At 42.2% G+C, this 20,816-nt stretch overlaps 1 protein-coding gene across 2 annotated transcripts; it reads right to left on the reverse strand.

Annotated features, from left to right (window-relative positions):
• Positions 1 to 1,021: 1,021 nt before the first annotated feature.
• LOC119652717 (chymotrypsin-like elastase family member 2A) lies at positions 1,022 to 19,415 on the reverse strand. Of its 2 annotated transcripts, none has more exons than XM_038057008.1 (3): positions 18,992 to 19,415; positions 2,040 to 2,216; positions 1,022 to 1,973 (listed from the first exon to the last, which is right to left on the reverse strand). In XM_038057008.1, exons 1-3 carry the CDS (start codon positions 19,247 to 19,249, stop codon positions 1,098 to 1,100), a joined length of 1,311 nt encoding a protein of 436 aa, XP_037912936.1. In that variant the 5' UTR covers positions 19,250 to 19,415; the 3' UTR covers positions 1,022 to 1,097. The 2 variants fall into 2 exon arrangements, with proteins under 2 accessions (XP_037912936.1, XP_037912935.1); XM_038057007.1 differs by lacking the exon at positions 18,992 to 19,415 and adding an exon at positions 11,611 to 11,976.
• Positions 19,416 to 20,816: the final 1,401 nt, after the last annotated feature.

Here is a 20,816-nt window from a genome sequence, read left to right on the forward strand (position 1 = left end):
TTCGCTATCCCTTCACTGGCTTATGTATTCGGAATATTGCCGTGGACGAAGACCGACCTGGAAAACGTCCAGCGGCGGATACGGACAACTATGTCCAAATTCCGAATGCGTTATCCAAACTCTGCCTTGAAGCGGATGAACCTACCTCGTGACATCGGAGGTAAGAGCGTGGTTGATGTGGCGGCACAACATCACCGTCAAGTCGTTAATTTTTATAGCCAAGAGCAGGCGAGTTCTTTGCATGCGGCTATTTGTAAGGCAGATTACGGGCTGACTCCGCTTAACTTCAAAGATTGATCTTTCAATCCTCTGAGTGGGGTGATGTCAAACCAAGAATGGATCGATGAATGGAAATTGAAGACAATGCACGTCAACCGCGTGAATTGCCTTTTGTAGTCATTTGTCAATTTACATTTACCGTACAGATGGCTGTGTGCTGGAGAGCTCTTTTATAAGACGGAGAGATTCATGTGTGCCATTCAGGGCGGCATGATCGCCACCCGAGGTTATAAAACGCTCATAATGAAATAGCGGGTAGAGAACTACCAATGCAGAATGTGTGGTTAGGTATTCCCCGTACTAGCAATATTGAACGGAAATACGTGGTGAAGAAGGTGAGCTATGAGCCACTGGTTCAGGAAATCAAAGAAATTTGACGTCTCGAAAAAGTGGTTATAATTCCCATAATATTGTCAGCTACAGCTATTATACCTAAATCTCCCACGCTTCCCTTGATGTCCTGGAGCTCTTGCACATGCATGCCCATGCAGAAATACACCATTCTGCATATGTGTTCGATGCGTGGCAAGTTCTCGACGGATTCTCCCATTAACCTACTACCGGCCACCGTCACCAGCGCGCTTTTTTCTTTTAAGTAAGTAGGATCGTTCGAGCTTAAATGCTTGGTAGTTAGTAGTGCTAATATTAGATAAAATCTGGCATCTACGGAGATTATGACAAAGATATTCGTATTCAATGTGTAAACGGAATATAATATAATAAAAATGAAAGCATGGCATACGTTTTTTCCACCTTTATTAGTCTCTATCCTTAAGTGTATATTTCTTATAAAAATGTTTAACTTACAATATTCTAAATCAGTCAAGCAAATGAGTTTCAATCCAATTCAAATATTTAGCAGAATCTGTGAAAATTACATAATGTTTGGAGTTACAAATATTTTTGTCTTCCCTAGTTACAGCTAGCGATACTATTCCCCTCAGCCTAAAAATGTTATTTACTTTGAAGAACATGCCACCGCCACTATCACCGTTACATACGCTCGTCCCGTTCCTAAATCCCGCGCAATAGTTCATATCTGACAGATAATGTCCGAAAAATGGTCGATTGCTGCTTAAGCAAGTAGTGAATGACACTACTGGCATCCTGCCTTGTGATAAAATATCAGATAATTCGTCCTGTTCGTTAAAACCCCATCCTACTACGTAACCAGCTTCCTTAACTACTTCATTCAAATCGGTGGATGATTTGTCCCAAAGACAAGCAGGTTGAATATAATTTGTGAAGGAGACCTCAGTCGCAAGTTTCAAAATGGCTATGTCATTTCGTAGATTTGTAGTATCGAATTCTTCATGTGGAATTATTTTATAAACTCGATACTCTTTTGTGTTAGAATTAGTAACTAAACGATTGTGTTGTCCCAATCTCACGAGAACGCGTTCCGGTACAATAATGTTGTTGTTGTCCACAACGCAATGACCAGCAGTAATTACAGCCCTTGATGATACCAACGTTCCCCCACATTTGTAACTAAATATAATAGAATCCACGTGATATATAGCGGCATGCCAGGGCCAGTCGCCTTCTTCAGATGGAAAGCCATTAGTAATTAGTCCTTGATGTTGAACCTTGCGCTGACCACATGGACTTAACGAAACTGGATCAGTTTCATCGTCACGATTTGCTAGATCAATTGATCCTGTGTTTCCTGCGCCCAGGATCGTCGGCTTCCACTATCATAAATAAAATTCCGAATTATATTTTGTACAATACTGGCGTAATAATTTATTCATTTTTACCTCCGTCAGATTTGGGCAAATGTCAACATTGTTCAAAGTTAATCCCGCTACATTAGGGAAATCTCCCTTTGGCCGACCTTGCACACGAAATTTTCCGTTGAATGAGCCGTCATCCTTTTTCAAGAACGTAATATGGAAAGCGTCACTGTCAGATAGTACTCTACCATCCTCTTCATCCTGGAAATGAAATCAGTATAATTAAATATCAATTAAATAGCTGTGAAAAAGGTGAAAAAAAGAAATATTGTTGTTATTTAAAAACCTCATTCGAAATCGACAGGGTCTTATTTCAAGACTCTCATCCGCTAGTATTTCCTTCCGAACAGGTACCACGTAAGCAGGCACGAAGCGTATCTTTTTACTCCTGGCTGATGGTCGAGATCACTTCCATATTTTAGTTTGTTGATCAAACTTAACCATCTCCAGGCAATTTTTTACAGATGTAATAATTCCATTAGGAAGTGCTCCAATAACTTCAAGTTATTGTTAAACGTCTATCACAGCCAAATTATCTGCCAAAATGGTTATATGCAGTAACCTCTTTGGCACGTAAGGGAGAAAAATCTGATTGGACATTGCGTTCTACGGGAGGAAAATGCGTTCTGCGAGAGTTCTATCTTGACAGTATACTCCTTAGGTTTCTAATCTGTTTTCCGCCATAATGCCCTTTCACCTTCAACCGATTTAGTTAAGTAACTTAAGAGGAAGAAACCTCGCAGTGCCTGTCTTGACTTCAGATATTAATATTTGCTTTATTGCATCTGCACTGTGTAAAAAACAAAACAAGTCGGGAAACCGGAAGCTCAGCGCTTCGGGTATGAAAGGTTTTGTGTATTTCCTTTGTAAAGAGATTTGAGTGTGCCATTAGCATGTAATATGCATATATTATGTGTAAACTTCCATTTTCAAATAATATTTACATTTATAGTCTTGAATTTGCAGAGAAGCAACAGTTTTGACCTAGTATAACTCTGTTAGTAATAGTGCGATTTTCACCAAATTTGGCAGAATTATGCTCTATGCTGTAGCCCACATTGTGATTCTAGAGTGAACTTGAGGGCGGTTTTCCTGTCAGTTACTAAAAATTCTAGTAATGTACTATTATTAACTTTATTTGAACAGGTATCGGTATGGAGGGTATTTCGGAGCCTAGGCACCATATAGTGGCAGTCCCCTGATTTTTTTCAGATTTTTCGGTTGGGTAGTTTCTGAAAATGGGTTCGTTAAAAATATGACCACTTTCAACCCCCCACACTCCCCACCTTTTCAACAAATGTCAAAACTAAGACGGGCTTCGGATAGTACTAATCGCGAACTTTAATTTGATACCCCACATGACTATATTTGACAAAAAAAAAATTTACACCCCCATTTTACATGTATGGGGACCCCCCCCCCCCCCTTAAATTCGAGGTAAAAGGATGTAACTCACTATATGCGTGAGCGTTCACAGTTCCCACCTTCCTACCATTTGGTGTCAATCGCTATAACCGTCTCCGAGAAAAATGCGTGTGACGGACAGGCAGACAGACAGTAAACCGATTTTAATAAGGTTTTGTGTTTACACAAAACCTTAAAAACGGACCATACAATATTATCGACGAACCCGGAAACGACAACAGAATAACGATTTGCGCATTTTCTCATGGAACGTGCGCTCCCTATACAGAGATGAAGCTGATAAGCAACTAGCCGATACTTTGTCTCAATATAGGGCTGATGTAACAGCGTTACAGGAGATACTTTGAACAGGGTCCGGTTTCCTGGAGAAGAGCCACTACACCATATATTATAGTTGCCATCCCGTAAACCATGTGCTCGGAGTAGATTTCTTAGTCAGCCAAAAAACGAAACCTGCTGTTATCGATGAATGCAAGCTAGCAACGGAACGGAATTATGCTGCATACCGAGTAATGTTGCATTCTCAAAGAACGCGGGCACGCGCAGAGATTTATCACGAACTCCGTCGAGCGGAGAAGCGACTTCACTGACGGAAAAAAGAAGCCTGGGAGAACCAACAAGCCTGTGAACTAGAAAAGTACAGGGAGCAACCGCACCAGGCGCGCAAGTTTTACCAAAAAGTCAGCAGGATGAAGCCTTATACACCTCGATGCTCATCCTGCCGAGACAAAGAGGGAAATCTGATTTCCGACAGAATGGACATATTGGAGAGATGGGTTGAGTACTTTTATGAGCTACTGAACTACCAGAACATCGGCGAGTTGGTCCCGCCAACTGAAGACGACGGACAAACACAGACACCACCAAGTTTAGGAGAAACAGTCCGTGCAATTCATCGGCCAAAAATCATAAGTCGCCAGGAGCCGATGGTATTACAGCCGAATTGGTTAAATATGGAGGCGGCCAGTTACACCAAGTGGTTCATCAACTTGTGCTCAAGGTATGGGACAGCGAATCAATGCCTGACGATTGGCAACAAGGCATTATCTGTCTCATATATAAAAAGGGAAATATCACGCAGTACAGCAATTATAGAGGTATCACGTTGCTGAGTACCGTCTATAAGATATTCTCCGTTACCTTGCTAGGGCGGATAGCCTCATAGGCCCACAACATCATTGGCCCATACCAAAGAGGCTTCACTCTAGGCAAATCAACAACAGATCAGATTGTCTCTCTGCGGCAAGCGATGGAAAAACTGTTGGAATATGGACAACAGTTGCACCATCTATTCATCGACTTTAAAGCCTCCTATGATAGCATAGCCAGGGTAAAACTGTACACGGCCACGAGAGAATTCGGTATCACGACGAAATTAATAAGACTGACTAGGCTGACCCTGACCAATGTGCGAGGCCAGATAAAAGCAGCAGAATCACTCTCAAGACCATTCGACATCACCAACGGCCTACGGCAAGGGCATGCCTCTTTAACCTGACCCTCGAGAAAGTGATCCGTGATGCTGATGTAAATGCAAGAGATACGATCCTCTTTAAGTCCACCCAACTACTGGCCTATGCTAACGATATCGACATCATGGGAAGAACCACCCGAGATGTACAAACTGCCTTCATGCAGATCGAGCAGGCGGCGATAGGGGCGAGATCTTGGGCTGCGCATCATTGAAGGCAAGACAAAATATATGGTGGTAACGTCAGCACCGAAGACGAACCAACCAACAACATCAAACCGCACTGGTCAAGTAGGAAGAATAAGAAGAATATCTAGAGTCGAAAATCACAACCGATAACAGCTATGATGATTAAATTCGCGCACGGTTGTTGTCAGCCAACACAGCCTATTTCAGCTTACAAAAACTGTTCCGCTCGAAACGATTCACCGTAGGGTCAACGCTTTTATTGTACAAGACAATGATCTTTCCAGTCCTCATGTATTCCTCGGAGACTTGGGTTCTTAGCAAGAAGAATTGCGAACTATTGGGCGCGTTCAAGAGAAGAATCCTCTGAAGAATTTTTCGCCCCCTACATGAGGATGGACGATTCCATAGCCTACATAACGACGAAATATATAAGCAATACCATGACCGTCCGGTTGTGGATAAAATCCGGCTCAATAGGTTACGTTGGCCGGGTCACTTAATCCGTATGGATGAGGATGATCCCACCCGAAAAGTCTATAAGGGCAATATCTATGGTAGAAAAAGAAGACGAGGCAGACCCTGCCTAAGATGAAGCAATGGCGTAGGTCAGGATGCCAGACAGCTTTTAGGGATATCGAATTGGTGGACCTCGGCGCAAAACCGAGATGTCTGGAGTTCCTTATTAAGGCAGGCCTAGACCGGATACCGCTTATTGCGCCGTTGATGATGATGATACAATATTATCAAACAAAGGCCATACCGCCAAATCTCTCAATTTTTCACTTACTTAGGTGGCTTTTATCTGAGGAACGTTTAAACAATGAGAAACGCTACATCATTGAAACTGCGGAAAAGAATGGATTCAACAAGAAGACCATAGAAGGAATAATCAGGAAAAACATGACGAAAATGGAAAGGAATAACCTGACGATATTTTTCACACAAGCAGGACCATCAAAAAAACTAAAACTAAAAAACTCAAATTAGCTACCAGGTGAAAAACGTTCTAAACAAACGTGACATCGAAGTGATATCTACCAGCAGCTCACATCAGATGAAGACACGATTAGGAAGCGGGAAGAACCCCAAGGAACATAGCGAGAAAAGCGGAATCTACCAGATAACCTGCACCGATTGTGAAAAATCATACCCTATAGGGTAAACTAGAAGATTAATAGCAATGAGTTTCAACGAACATATAAGGGCAGCAAATCTGGTGAAAGCAAAAAGCAGACCAACACATGCCCTCAAATCATTGGTAGCCAGATACATTATCGAGGAGAAATAAACAATAACTTAAGACAACCTAAGGGTAATTAAGGAGTTTAATGACTTTCGCAAATTGGACGCATTAGAGAGTTTCACCATCCACAAGATTCGGAAGGAAAAAAGAATTAACAGTGATTTAGGAAACGTTAACAGTTGGCTTTTTGAGATAATTAGGTAATAAAATTAACTAGCAATTAAGGTCTGGATTTAGGTTTTTAAGGACAAGCTGGACCATAAGCAATTCAGGCAAAAACTTACTGAGGAAGAGGACAACTGTTCCTCGAAAGACGCTATATAAGGAATAAAAAACTCACAATTCGCCCTTAAAAAAATAAAATTTGTCTTACTTATTGAATCTGATTAAAATCAAATGAAAGCTGCTCGAAAACTGTTGTTTGGGGAATCATTATCACCCGGTGGATAGTTAGAAGACGTTAAGCTAAAGAGGGCTTAAGAGTCCACAGGTCTGCACAAGGCCCAAAAATGACAGCCGCCCAACGACAGGCTCGCCTTCAGTTCGCTCGGGGATATGTGAACTGGACGGATTTACTTGCGCAGACCGCTTACGAATTCACGATGGAGATTTCATTATTGAGCCGTACAGAAACCTTGACGGTGGTGTTTGGGTCACAGATTCGACTGGTTGTGTAGCAATATGAGTGTGCGGTCGTCAAGCCTTTATATAGCTTTGTATGGGCAAAAATAAGCAGTATATTCGTATACAGCTGCTATGCCCCACTGAGCCTTACATTGCCTGAGTTTGAAGATTTGTTAGACGGTCTTGTTCACGATGCAAGGTCCAAAGGTGATAGCCGTTAACTTTAATCCGTGGGCCATGGAGTGGGGCAGCAAGGAGTCTAATGCAAGGGGACGGTGCTTATTAGAAGCATTCGCCCAGTTGGATGTAGTTCTGGTGATGTAAACACGTATCGGAAAAGGGGATCTGCTTCAATTGTAAATCTGACTTTTGCCAGCCCTGCGTTGGGAAGTGATATGTCCTGGCCAGCGATCACCAGGCAATCACCTTTGAATTAAGGATCGTGTCACAGGGCAGGAGACCCGGACTCCAGAAGGCGAAATCCAAAAGAACACTAGGATGGTCTGCAAAAGCGATGGATGAACAAACATTCATGGAGGTGTGGTTGGACCTGCAAAGTAGGCACCTCCACGGATAGAGCTCTCCACGCCACACAAAGCATCTCTAATGCATGTGACGTGTCAATGCCTAGGAAATGCTAATGCCCTACCAGGAGACTCAATTATTGGTGAAATAGTGAACTTGCCAGCCTTCGATCGACTTGCCATAGAGCCAGACAAACGGCTCAGAGGGCAATAGGTAGTAACGATCAAGGGTAAAAGGAGCATGCTTATAGAGAAACCCGCAAGAACCTCAAGCTCGCCATCCAGCGGAGTAAGAGGGAGCTCTGTTCGGAACCGGACATAAATCCGTGGGATAGTGCCTATAAAATGGTGACAGGCCGATTCACAGGTCGTTCATCTCCGCAGATCACGTGCCCTATACTCTTGTTTAAAATAATCGAGGGGTTATTTCCCCAGCAAGGGGGGGTACTGACGCTTTCCAGCGCCCCCTGAATGTGACGCTGATTCTACCAGTCACCAGGAACGAACGGCTGGAGATCTGAGTCGAATAGACGAAAGCAAAGCCTCGGGCCTGGAAAGCATACCGAATAAGGCCCCCAAACTTGCCATTAAATATAGGTCAGATATGTTCGTGCATATCGGACGGCACCTTTCCTGCACCATGAAATCGGCAGAAGCTGGTGCTACTCCTTAAGGCTGACAAACCTCCAGGGAAACCGTCCTTCTATAATCCCATATGTCTTCTAAACACTGTTGGAAAAATGATTGAGTGCCTCACTGGCCTAATCATCCTTGCCTTTCAATTCCTTCCAAAAACCTTTCCGTTTCTTCCCTTATGAACACTTGCTCTACCTTGAATTTCAATACCACCAAAAACTCCTTGGGCCGCACTCTCGGTCTCTTCCTTTCCAACCTTCTCGAGCGCCACCTCTCGTTATTTCCTCGCACATCCCCGTATGTCAAAACTGACGGTCACTACCCCACGGTTGAATTTGAAGCGGAGCTTCCTCGTTCAACACCCAAAACCAAACGTAAATCCTCTAATTCAACTTCCTCAAAGCCAATTTTGACGGTCTGAACTCATCTTTAGCGTCTTTTAACTGGGTACATATGTTAAGCAACTCATCATGTGATCAAGCTCTAAACACCTTTTACAATATCCTCTTCGATCTCCTCTCCGGTTATGTCCCTTATAACACGTCTTGATGATAGACGGAAAACTCACTTTTAGGCAGCATATATGCATACTTGCGAAAAAACATCCACTAAGAGTATGACGCTGGCAACGACCGCGGCATACTTGCAGGCTGCTCATAGCCAACGTGGTGGCTATCCTGCTGCATGCAGTCCGAGTTTGGGGAAAGGGCTGCATGATTTAGGCAATGCACATAAACTGAATGCGGTTTACAGAAGAACAGCCTTAAAAGTGTGTTCTGTCTGATCAGGACCGTCTCAGATGATGCAGCGCTCGTTATCTCGGCAATGATTCCGATTGGCATCCTGACAACTGAAATGATGAACATATATAACACCAGGTCCATCTCTCCTTCCTATCCATCCTATCAAAAGAGGAGATCCACAACCAGATGGCAACAGCAATGGAACCAGGCAAAAAATACTCGCTGCACTTGCAGGTTAATCCCTTCCATCGGGGAGTGGCTGGGGAGAAAGCATCGTCGTGATCGGTTTTCCCATTTTAGTTCTATCAAATGCCTGATCTGGATGCAATCGGGAGGATTTTAAATCCCTTATCCAGCGTATCAAGCCAGCGTTGTTTCGACCGGCCTTTGGTCGTTTACCATCAATTCTAACGTTCAGACCAATCTTGGCTAGTGAATTCTCGTTAGTGCGAATTACGTGACCCCTATCGCAGTTTTTCCACGATCGGTGCGACTCCGTGGATATCCTCATTTATGATGTGCTCAAAACGTGTCATGCCACTAGTCCAGCACAGCATCTTCGTCTTCATTACCACGGGATGCTGTTCAATAATTATTATAGTCAGCCAACTCTCAGAACCATAGAGAGCGGCAGGACGGATGACCTTGCGGTAAATTTTAGATTTGGAACGTCGGTTGATACTTCCATCATAAAGAACACTAGTTGTGAAACACCGCTTCATCCAGGCTGTGTTAATGCGTAAAGCAATTTCATAACCTATTCCTCCATAGGCTGATAGCACTGACTCGAGATATTTAAATCATTCAGTTCTGTGCAGGTCACTGCCGCTGACACTGATTGTGCCTGTTTCATAGGCACATGATGCGATCATTCCATTTTTGGGGGAGTTGCATCATATCGTTTTTGCTATTAGACCCTAGGAAAACATCATCTGCATAAAGCAGTGTATAGAACTCTCGGCTTTGCATCTACCGGGTGGCGGCGTCCATAACAAAAAAAAAGCGGAGTGGTGAGAGGGCGCTTCCTTGATAAACATGGGGGAGATCAATTATAATCTCCCCCAGTTTCTCACCGGCCATGGAGGATACCGTACCTGTACAGGTTTCAACTGGACACCTGACCTAATTGTCCAAACTGCGTCGAGGTCTCAGAGGACCCAGCACACATATTCTTCCAATGTCCTAGGTTCGTGGAAGAAAGGCGGAACTTAGAGAAAACTCTAGGTGAAGTGCTATCATCAGAAAATTTTGTTCGAAGAAGGAAGCTTGCCAGGAGGATTGGGATGAGATCAATTCGGTGATCGCAGCAATCCAGGATAAACTGCGGAAAGCAGAACAAGTGAGGAAGGCGTGCGAGTAGATGTAAGGAGACCTAGCTAAAGTAAGCTAACTCCGGCCCATGATGTAATACCATGGGGTAGGCGGGAGTCGAGGGTGGTTTTAGTGGGTAAAAATTCCACATTCTGGCGTGTCCAGGCTAAAGAAAATTTCCGCCTCCTTAAGAAAAAAGACAGTCATAGACAGTAAACCGATTTTAATAAGGTTTTGTTTTACACATGGCACATATATGGTAAGAGAATTTGTTCTCAGTAAACATAATAATAGGAACGAAAACTTGTATAATAATTTAAATTTCAATATTGGCAAACACACACAATAACAAACTATTACAGATTCAACTGAAGTACGTATATCGAATCTGGTTGATAACATCGTGATAGAAGCAATGCATATCATCACACTTCGTCGTCAGAGCACAGCCGAAGAAGGCGGAAGGGCGTCGACGAACCCACTATCGCAAGATGGCCGACGAGTGAGTTGCTTATATGAAACATATGGCGCAGAACAGCGGAGCAGGAGGGCAAGCTTCTTGGCACGACCTGGAGGTAGCTAAAACACCTTCCAGCAAACCGTGAGGGATGGTGCGTAGGCATGGTTAATGCGCCATGCTTCATTCAGGTATAAATGTGGACCATTTATTACACAATCATTTGCTTCTAGTCAGAATTAAGTTTTTTTAGGGTTAGGGCTAATGACTGCAAAGCACATAGAAATTCCCAAGACCTGCGAACGGTTGTTGTCAGCCAACAGAGCCTATTTCGGCTTACAAAAACTGTTCCGCTCGAAACGTTTCACCATAGGGTCAAAGCTCTAACTGTACAAGACAATGACTTTGCCAGTCCTCATGTATTCCTCGGAGACTTGGGTTCTTAGCAAGAAGAATTGCGAATTCGTTCGAGAGAAGAATCCTCCGAAGAATTGGCAACCTACATGAGGATGGACGACTCTGTAGCCTACATAGCGGCGAAATCTATGAGCGATACCATGACCGTCAGGTTGTGAATAAAATCCGGCTCAATAGGTTACGGTGGACGGGTCACTTAATTCGTATGGATGAGGATGATCCCACCCGGAAAGTCTATAAGGGCAATATCTATGGTAGAAAAAGAAGACGAGGCAGACCCTACCTAAAATGGAGCGATGGCGTAGGTTAGGACGCCGAACAGCTTTTAGGGATATCGAATTGGTGAACTTCGGCGAAAAACCGGGATGTCTGGAGTTTCAAATTAAGGCAGGCCTAGACCGGATACCGGTTATTGCGCCGTTGATGAAGATGATGATATCATTCTTTTCGCATCCATGAACCTTCAACAAAAACATTAAACACAATTGCACGTAGCTGCACTTGACACATTTTATAGTTTTCATTACCCCATAAAAGCATATTGTTGATACTAACCAAGAAAATAGTGGCAGGTGCAGTGAGAAATAAACTTATTCTGGCTTCCGGTAGATTTTTATACAAATCAAAGTCAATGCTTCCATTCCAATAATTTTCCTTGCTAGGCGGTCCTCCGATAAATCGTTCCATAAACAAAACTCCATTGCGACATGGACTGCCACCCTCTAGAGCTTCGCCAATAAGGCTAAATTCTTGGCTTAAGGCAGATCCGATAAATACTAAAACCAACTGCACTATAACTAAATGGAAAACCATATTGCGTTTCTTTTACAAATCCGTGCAAACTTATTCTAGACAGTTAACACTTATGGGCACACTTTTACGTTTTACATTCCGCGATCTACTGAATTAAACTTATCTAAATATTGTACAAAAAGCATCTTTTAGCAATTCAAGATGGATGATTAAAAGCCCGTTCAACATAATAAGCAGCACGTTTATAGGGAATCACGAAAAACTGGTTTATTCAAATAAACCCAGGGTTTTATTCATCTGCTATCTTACTGCATGCTTTGCGAATCGCGTACTATAGATACGTTGGACAAATGCATAGTGGTCAAGAGTGTGTGCTAAGTTAATGAACCAAGAACTGGGAATTTTTGCCTTCTAGGCTCATAATGTTTACAAGCCGATTCGAATTCTAGTAGAATATTCTGAAATTTGGTCAATCTATGGAAATAAGGTGCATTCAAACAAAGCTAAATGAGGAACATGCTTAATATGCATCATATCAACAACCCATCACCTTATCTAGATATTCCCAGCAACTTATAAAAGGTTAGTTCACTTCCCTCAAATCTTGCCAGGTCTGAAATGTACGTTTTTAGCAAATAAAGGCAGACAGTGGTTGTTAAAGGCATAAGCTTTTGGAACGAGAGCAAATGATGAATTTTCATTTAGTTTATTTAAATGCGATTTTCGAGTAAATATAGCACAAACAGGAAAATGATAATGATAGAAATTCGACCGCTGATACGGAGTTTTCCAGGCAAATTACTTTTATGTAATTTTTATATCCGGTACGAATCTTGCAAAACATCTGAACCTAGAATATAATTATGTCTCCTTAAATAATTCCCAGTTCTCGAATACCAACTTTGACAAGCCCAAAACGATTGCATTGTCCATCAAACAAGGTAAAAACAAAAAGTTGACAGGAACTGACAAGAACCTTTCGCTAATCCTTAAGGAATGTTCTGCATCAACCAGCCCCCATTTTGTCAACATTATTCAATCTTAACGCCCACTTCCCCACGAACTGGAAGGGTGCTCAAATAACACCAATTCTCAAAAAGAATAAATATTTTCTCCATCCTGGTAGCTACAAGCACAAAGTTTTTGGTCAATGATAGACGAACACTATTATCTCTTTTTTTAGTCCTTGTCCCATTCACAACGGAGTTGACCCGTCGCGATCGGTTGCGCTATTTTGTTCTATCAAAGGCCTGATCTGGATGCAGTCGCGAAGCGTTTCAAGCCACTGTTGTTTCGGCCGGCCTTTTGGTAGCTTTGCTGACTTCGATGTTCAGACCAATCTTGGAAAGCGAATTCTTGTTAGCGCGAATTACATAACCATACCATCGAAGGCACCTCCCTCGCAATTTTACCACAATTGGTACAACCCCATATAGATCACGGATATCCTCATTTCGGATGTTATCAAATCTTCTGTCACACCACTATTCCAACGCAACATCTTCGTTTCCTTTACCGCAAGACGCTATTCATTGACTGAACTAGTCAGCCAACACTCAGAACCATAGAAAGCGACAGGGTGGACATTGCGGTAAATTTTCGATTTGAAACGTTCTTTGAAACGTCAATCCAAAGAACACCAGTTGCACTGCATCCACTGCATCAACATTGAGCTAATGCGTGAAACGACTTCACATCGCAGTTCTCCATTTTCTGATAGCATTGACCCGAGGTATAATATTTAAATCGATCAGCGCTGGGCAGGTCACTCTTACTGACAGTATTGGTGCCTGTTTCATGCTGATCGGTCGTCAAAAATTAGAGACCGTGCTACGTCAGGCGATCATCCCATTTTTGGACAAGTTGCTCGAGATCATTTTTGCTGTGAGACGCTTGGAGAACATTATCTGCATAAAGAAATGAATAGTGCACTGGACTTTGGAAATCCTGTGTAACAGTGTCGATAAAAATAACAAAGAGGAGTGGTGAGAGGACGCTGCATGGTAAGGGAATTGCAGTAATTGCACAAAACCTTATTAAAATCGGTTTACTGTCTGTCTCTCTGTCTGTCTGTCCGTCACACGCATTTTTCCCGCAGAGGGTTGTAGCGATTGACATCAAATTTGGTAGAAAGGTGGGAACTGTGAACACGCACACATACAGTGAGTTACATGCTTTTACGTTGAACTTAAGGGGGGGTCCCCATACATGCAAAAGGAGGGTGTACATTTTTTTTCATCAAATATAGTCATGTAGGGCATCAAATTAAAGGTCTCGGTTAGTACTTTTCAAAACCGGTCTTAGTTTTGACATTTGTTAGAAAGGTGAGTAGTGCGGGAGGTTGAAAGTGATCATTCCTTTAAGGGGGCCATTCTCAGAAACACAATGACGAAATCTATGAGCGATACCATGACCGTCAGGTTGTGGATAAAATCCGGCTCAATAGGTTACGGTGGACGGGTCACTTAATCCGTATGGATGAGGATGATCCCACCCGGAAAGTCTATAAGGACAATATCTATAGTAGAAAAAGAAAACGAGGCAGACCCTGCCTAAGATGGAGCGATGGCGTAAGTCAGGACGCCAGACAGCTTTTAGGGATATCGAATTGGTGGACCTCGGCGCAAAACCGTGATGTCTAGAGTTTCAAATTAAGGCAGGCCTAGACCGGATACCGGTTGTTGAGCCGTTGATGATGATTCTCAGAAACTACCAAACCGGAAAATCTGAAAAAAATCAGAAGGCTGCCACTATATGGTGCGTGGACTCCGAAATACCTTCCATGCCGACATCTATTCAAATAAAGTTAATAATAGTATGTTACTATATTTTTTTGTAATTGCCTGGAAACCCCCCTTAAATTCATATATATATGATGTGGAGCATGATCTTAGCAAGTTTGGAGGAAATCGCACTATTACTAACAAAGTTATAATACGTCAAAATTGTTGCTTCTTTGAAAATTGAAGACTATGAATGTCCATATCACCCGAAAGTGGATACTCTCACATAATACACATGTATACCGTGCTATGTACAAAGAAGTACACAAAACCTTTCATACCTGAAGTGTCCAGCTTCCGGTTTCCCGACTTGTTAAAGTTCTGTTGAAAACAACGGTCGCCATATACGTAAATAATAATAATCGTTGGCGCACCAACTTAATTGAATCAGGGCCTTGAAGTGTGTTAGAGCACTTCATTCAAGACCGTAACGGTACACTATAGGATCATAGTACCCTATGGGAGGCAATGTGGTTAGTATTGCGTTCGCCCAAGATTATTACCCTGATTTGACTCAGGTACTCATTTACAGCTGAGTCGACTGATATCCGACGTTAAATCACGGTACAAATCCCACTGCCACCAGTAAAACTTGAACCGCGATCTTCCACATGACAGCCCTGTGCTCTAACCATTCAGTTATCCGAACACTTATACATAAAAAGCGTCGATTTTTCTTTCACCGAATATAGTTATGTAGGGTATCAAATGAGAGTAAATTTAATGAAAAGGGCGGGAGTGCGGGGATCCGAATTGAGTCAATTACTTTAAAAACCCGTTTTCATAAATTTCCCAACTGAAAAATCTGAAAAAATTATGGTAGTACATGCACATGGTATTTACACCTCAAGATACACCCCATTACGATATCTGCTCAAATAAAGTTAACAATAGTACATAATTATATCGTGAGATTTTACTATGAACCCCTTTAAGTTCATCCTATATTCGTACACTTATTATAACTACCAACAACAATAACAGCAGGGGCAAGGCTGTAGACTGCAGGATAGACTGATGCGGAATACAGTCTTCTGGGAGCCAACCTATCTATGTTGTATACCTATGTTGATGCATGGCTCTCCAAAAAACGTTAATAGTCACACCCTGTACCAGGTTGCCCTACTATTTACAAAATTGCTAGGGTGCTACTGCGAAGACCGCAACCAAAAAATTCCGCCGCTCAAAAATCAGGGACGAGCAAAAGTAGGTCTGACGTCACCATATCAGACGCCAGTAAAGACACAGCTTCCAGTGGCGTTGGTGCCAAATTGTATCTGCGCTATCTAAAGGACGGCCTGAAATCAGAGGTGACTCTTAACAGGACTCAGGACAGACCTAAGCCTTCAGCATCAGAGCCAAGGAAGCGAGGAGTAGCGGAAATCAACCCGCTGAGGGAAATGCTTCCAAGAACTCTACACCCGACCTCAAAGGAAAATAAATCTCGGGATGATCAGGGTTGAAGGCAGGGACCAGGAGACTCACCGTTTATGCTAATGGAGTAAGGAGCATTCGACTGAACATACTGCTGAAAGTATTTCCGGAGCAAATACTCATTCGTGAGGAGCAGGAAATAATTGAAGACCTGATTGTCATGAAGATGTGTGTGGAATGGAATAAGGAGCTGGTGTTTACCGGCATATGCTTTCGACTAGGTTTTATACTGGTACAGTGCATGGCGGACTGGTTTAGGGTTATAGTCCCTAAACTGCCAGGATGGAAGAGAACGGAACTGCCGACATGTGCTATGGATGATATACCAGGGGCACACATGGTGAAGGGTCTACCATCCCAAAGTCGCAGCAAATGAGACGAGGAAGCCTCAGCGCCTCCTCATCACTCAAAACATGCATCTCCGTACGCGGTGATGGAGAGTTCTTAGAAGGAAGGAGGAGGGGTAGACGACCGATCTCTGGAGAGAGATTTGGCAGTAAACTTCTGTCCGTGCACAAGGAGAAACCAAGGAAGGATACTTCAGCAGACACATCGGGTGGTAAGCCTACCGAGGTCCCTGAAGGAATCACGGAAGCCATAGAAGCTGAATGAGCAAGACCGAGCAGGCTGCGCATAGAAGAGGAGAAGCTGGACGATTTCCATCTAGGCCTTCTGGAACTCAAGTCGGACAGCGAAACACAAGGAAGTGCCGTGTCGGACGAGGAAGGTAGTGCTCTGACATTGGAGAAAAGTAAACCTTCACAATACAAAAGCTAAATTTGCAGTAATTGCAAGGGTAAGTCCTAGAGATAACATTGGAATAGTGCTGCTCCAGGAATTCTGGGTTTGATTGGCATATTGATGTTAGACTGGCGAAGTTTTGCGAGAGGAAGTCATTATCACTTCTTCGTCTCATCAAGTCTGGGAATGCAGCGACATTATTCGAAGGTACCTTCTGCAATTTATTCTCAGTAATAAGTTAGAGATACATAATGTTGGAACCATACCAACATTCCTGACCAGCACCAAACAGGAGGTACTAGACATAATTCTAGGCAACACTCTGATAAGCGGCTTGGTCAAGAATTGGCGAATCTCGGATGAGCCTCCTATATCAGATTCGACCTTTAGGACAACTCGAAAGCAAATCGAATAATAAGGAATCCCAGAAAAACAGACTGGACCTCCTACACAAGGCACCTGAGTAACAACATGGCTCATTTACAGGTGTGCCGAGACATCAGGAACGAAACAAAGCTAAAAATAGTAATGGAAAGATTCAACAGAGTCGTCATTGACGCATATGAGGCCAGTTGTTCATCTAAGTCAGCCGACTCATCAAGGGACGTATCCTTGAGGAGCAGGGGCCTATCCAGAATGAGAAGGGAAAACTCTTTAACCGGAAGAAAAAAACCGAGTACTAGACAGGTATAAAAGAGCGCTGATGACGTATAGTAACGCAATCAGGGAAGCAAAATGAAAGAGCTTCAGGGAATTCTATGAAGAAATAGAACATACCACAGGAGCATCCAGCCTATGTAAAGCTATAGCCAAAGACAAGAAAGAAGATAATAGAACATTTACCAAGAATGAGAAGGACAGGGTACATTCAAACAACGGACGGAAGGGGGAAAAAGATGAATTGGAAACTAGCGAAAGAGGTATGCTCGGACCTTTAAACCATGAAACCGGAGAAGGTGGCATTATCTCACTACTACTCACGAGAAGTCTAGAAATCATCTTAGCATTTCTCTTAATAGTGCTAAGGAGCAACGAAGCCTTGGGATATGAGGCGGGCATGAATCGTATTTTTCTGAAAGCGGTTAAAAAGAATCCTTTTCACCCTAAATCTTTCAGACCAAACGGCCTGACATCGTTCGTATTTAACTAACGGTCTAATACACAATCCATGTCAGTACACTTACCGTGCTGGACCGTCATCCGAAACTAGCTCTGTATCAGTAACAGGGCAAACTGGGAGAGCGGGAAGATACGGCTTAAACCAGCAACTGATTACCTAATAGACTCACGGATCCCTTACGGCAGGGGGGGGGAGATTAATGAGGGCAGAATATTGGTATTCTAACCGACAGCCAAGCGGCTATTAAGGCACTTAGGCCCAACCAGGTAAATTTAAAACCGGTATGGGAATACCTTAACAGACTGAACACGCTCGGCTTGCTCAATACAGTCTGGATACTCTGGGTTCCAGGAAGCAACGGACGAACTGGCCAGGAAAGTAGCAGCGATGCCTTAATACGTATCAGAGCCATTCTGTGGACCTAGAAACGAGTTCATGACTACAACATTGGAAAACGAAGGGGAATGGCTGAGGAGACTTTACTGGGCGAACTTGTCAGGAAGCAGTCTAGGGTGCTCACGGGGGGATACGAACCCAATCGCTCGAAAGATTGTTTAGACCTCCCCAGGGAGACCCTCCGGATCATAGTGCGAATACTCAATGGTCACTGCAGGCGAACCTACCATCTGGGGAAGCTAGGGACATCTACGGGTGCGGTCAGACACCTGGGAGAATACTTAATACCAGATGCCAAGTTGAAAAACTTACAAGCTGGGAACATAGTAAAGTTTCTGTTAGTTATAGGTTTAAACGGGATACTATAGTTGATATGTAATTATACTATACCAGTAAAGGGACACAATAGTTCTTTTAGGGGGCAGTGCGACATCCCTTGAATATTGTTGTTATTATAACATGGTGGAAATTCTTTTATTTTCAACAAAGTTGTTTTATAGTAAATCGAAATTGTCAAAATGTCAGCAACACATCGAATTGTATATCGTGTTATACTTTCATATGCTTATGCTTTCCATGAGAAAATACACTCTTGAACAATTATCTTATGTAATAAGGAGTTGTTTCAATGTAGCTACTTTCATCACAATCATTCGGTTATTCTAATGACATTATGGAGATGACGTAAAAGCATATCATTAATACTTACTAAGAAAATAGTGGCAGGTGCAGTGAGAAACAAACTTATTCTGGCTTCCGGTAGATTTTTATACAAGTCAAAGTTAATGCTTCCATTCCAATAATTTTCCTTGCTAGGCGGTCCTCCGATAAATCGTTCCATAAACAAAACTCCATTGCGACATGGACTGCCACCCTGTAGAGCTTCGCTAATAAAGCGAAATTCTTGACTTAAGGCAGACCCGATAAATATTAAAACCAATTGCACTATAACTAAATGGAAAATCATATTGCGTTTCTTTTACAACTTATTCTCGACAGTCAACACTTGTGTGTACACTTTTAGATTTACATTCCACGAGCTACTGAATGGAACTTACTTATCTAAATAAAAACAGCATCTTAAAGCGATTGAAGATCGGTGAATAAGTGAAAAGTCCACTCAATAATAAGCATAGTAAGCATCACATTTGCCCTGCAAATCATGAAAAACTGATTTATTGAAATAAACCCAGCGTTTTATTCATTTTACTGCTATTCTCTTGCATGCTTTCCGAATCACATACTGTATACACGTTCTATGTACTTATAGTGGTCAAGTTCGCGTGATGCGCTTATGAACCAGGAACTAGGAATTTTTCTAGGCTAATATTTGTAAGCGGATTGGAATTCTAATAGAATATTCTCAAATTGGGTCAATCTATGGGAATATGATCCATCCAAACAAAAGTAAAGTGGAGAACTATCAGTGATTTGCATAGTATGTATCATATCAACAACCCATCACTTTATCTACACCCCTATCTACTTAGGTCACTTGCGTCACATCTTACCAGGTCTACTATTATGAAATAAACATTTATTGCTGATAGAGACAGACAGAAGTTACTAATGGCATAGACTTTTGGAACAAGACCACATTCCAACCGATTTCCAGGGAAATTACTTTTGTCTAATCGTTATATACGAATATGTTACGAGTCTTGCAAGAAGTCCGAACTTACGAGATAAGTATATGTCCTTAAATAATTCCCAGTTCTAGCAAATGAGGCTTGTGGAGCCCAAAAGGTTCGCACTGCCCATCAAACAGCGCATACACACAAAGTCGACAGGGCCTGACAAGATCCATTCGATAATCTTTAAGGAATGCTCTGTAACAAACAGCCGCCTTTTTTCAACATTATTATTATGATGGATTCCGATATCAAAAATTTATCTTTAAAAATGCATGCTTCTCCCATCACAAAACAACATTGTTTTATACAAAACCTTAAAAATATATTTTCATAGACAAATTTTTATATGTATGTTTACGAGAAAAAAATTAACATTTTGGTAAAAAAAACAAATGATTTTAGTACGGTAACCACCTTCTTCCATTTTTTTTTCTAAAGCCAACGACATAGCTATTAATAGAAAATGAATGTATACTATATAATATTACCAACAAAAGATTTATGTGAAGATATAATGATTCAATTGATAATTCTCTAATATAAAAACAAAAAAAATATTACATGTGTACATAAATAAAACGCACATTTTGGGGAGTACAGGTCTTTGAAAAAGACAACGTATTTAAGAACAAGTCGCGAAACCCGAATCTTGAAGCGTCAGGTATAAAATGTTTTGTGTTTCCCTATGTGAGTGGCAGTGACCTGCCCAAAACTGAGCGATTTAAATATCGCGGGTCAATGCACTCAGCCAAGGGAGAATTGCAAAATGAAATTGCTTTACACATTAACACAACCGGGATGAAGTGGCATTCAACTGGTGTTCTTTGTGATCGATGTATCAACGAACGTCTTAAATCTTAAATTTGCCGCAATGTCGTCCGCCCTGTCGCTCTCTATGTT

Source organism: Hermetia illucens, chromosome 3, assembly GCF_905115235.1.
Source record: "Hermetia illucens chromosome 3, iHerIll2.2.curated.20191125, whole genome shotgun sequence".
In the NCBI taxonomy this organism is placed as follows: Eukaryota; Metazoa; Arthropoda; class Insecta; order Diptera; family Stratiomyidae; genus Hermetia; species Hermetia illucens.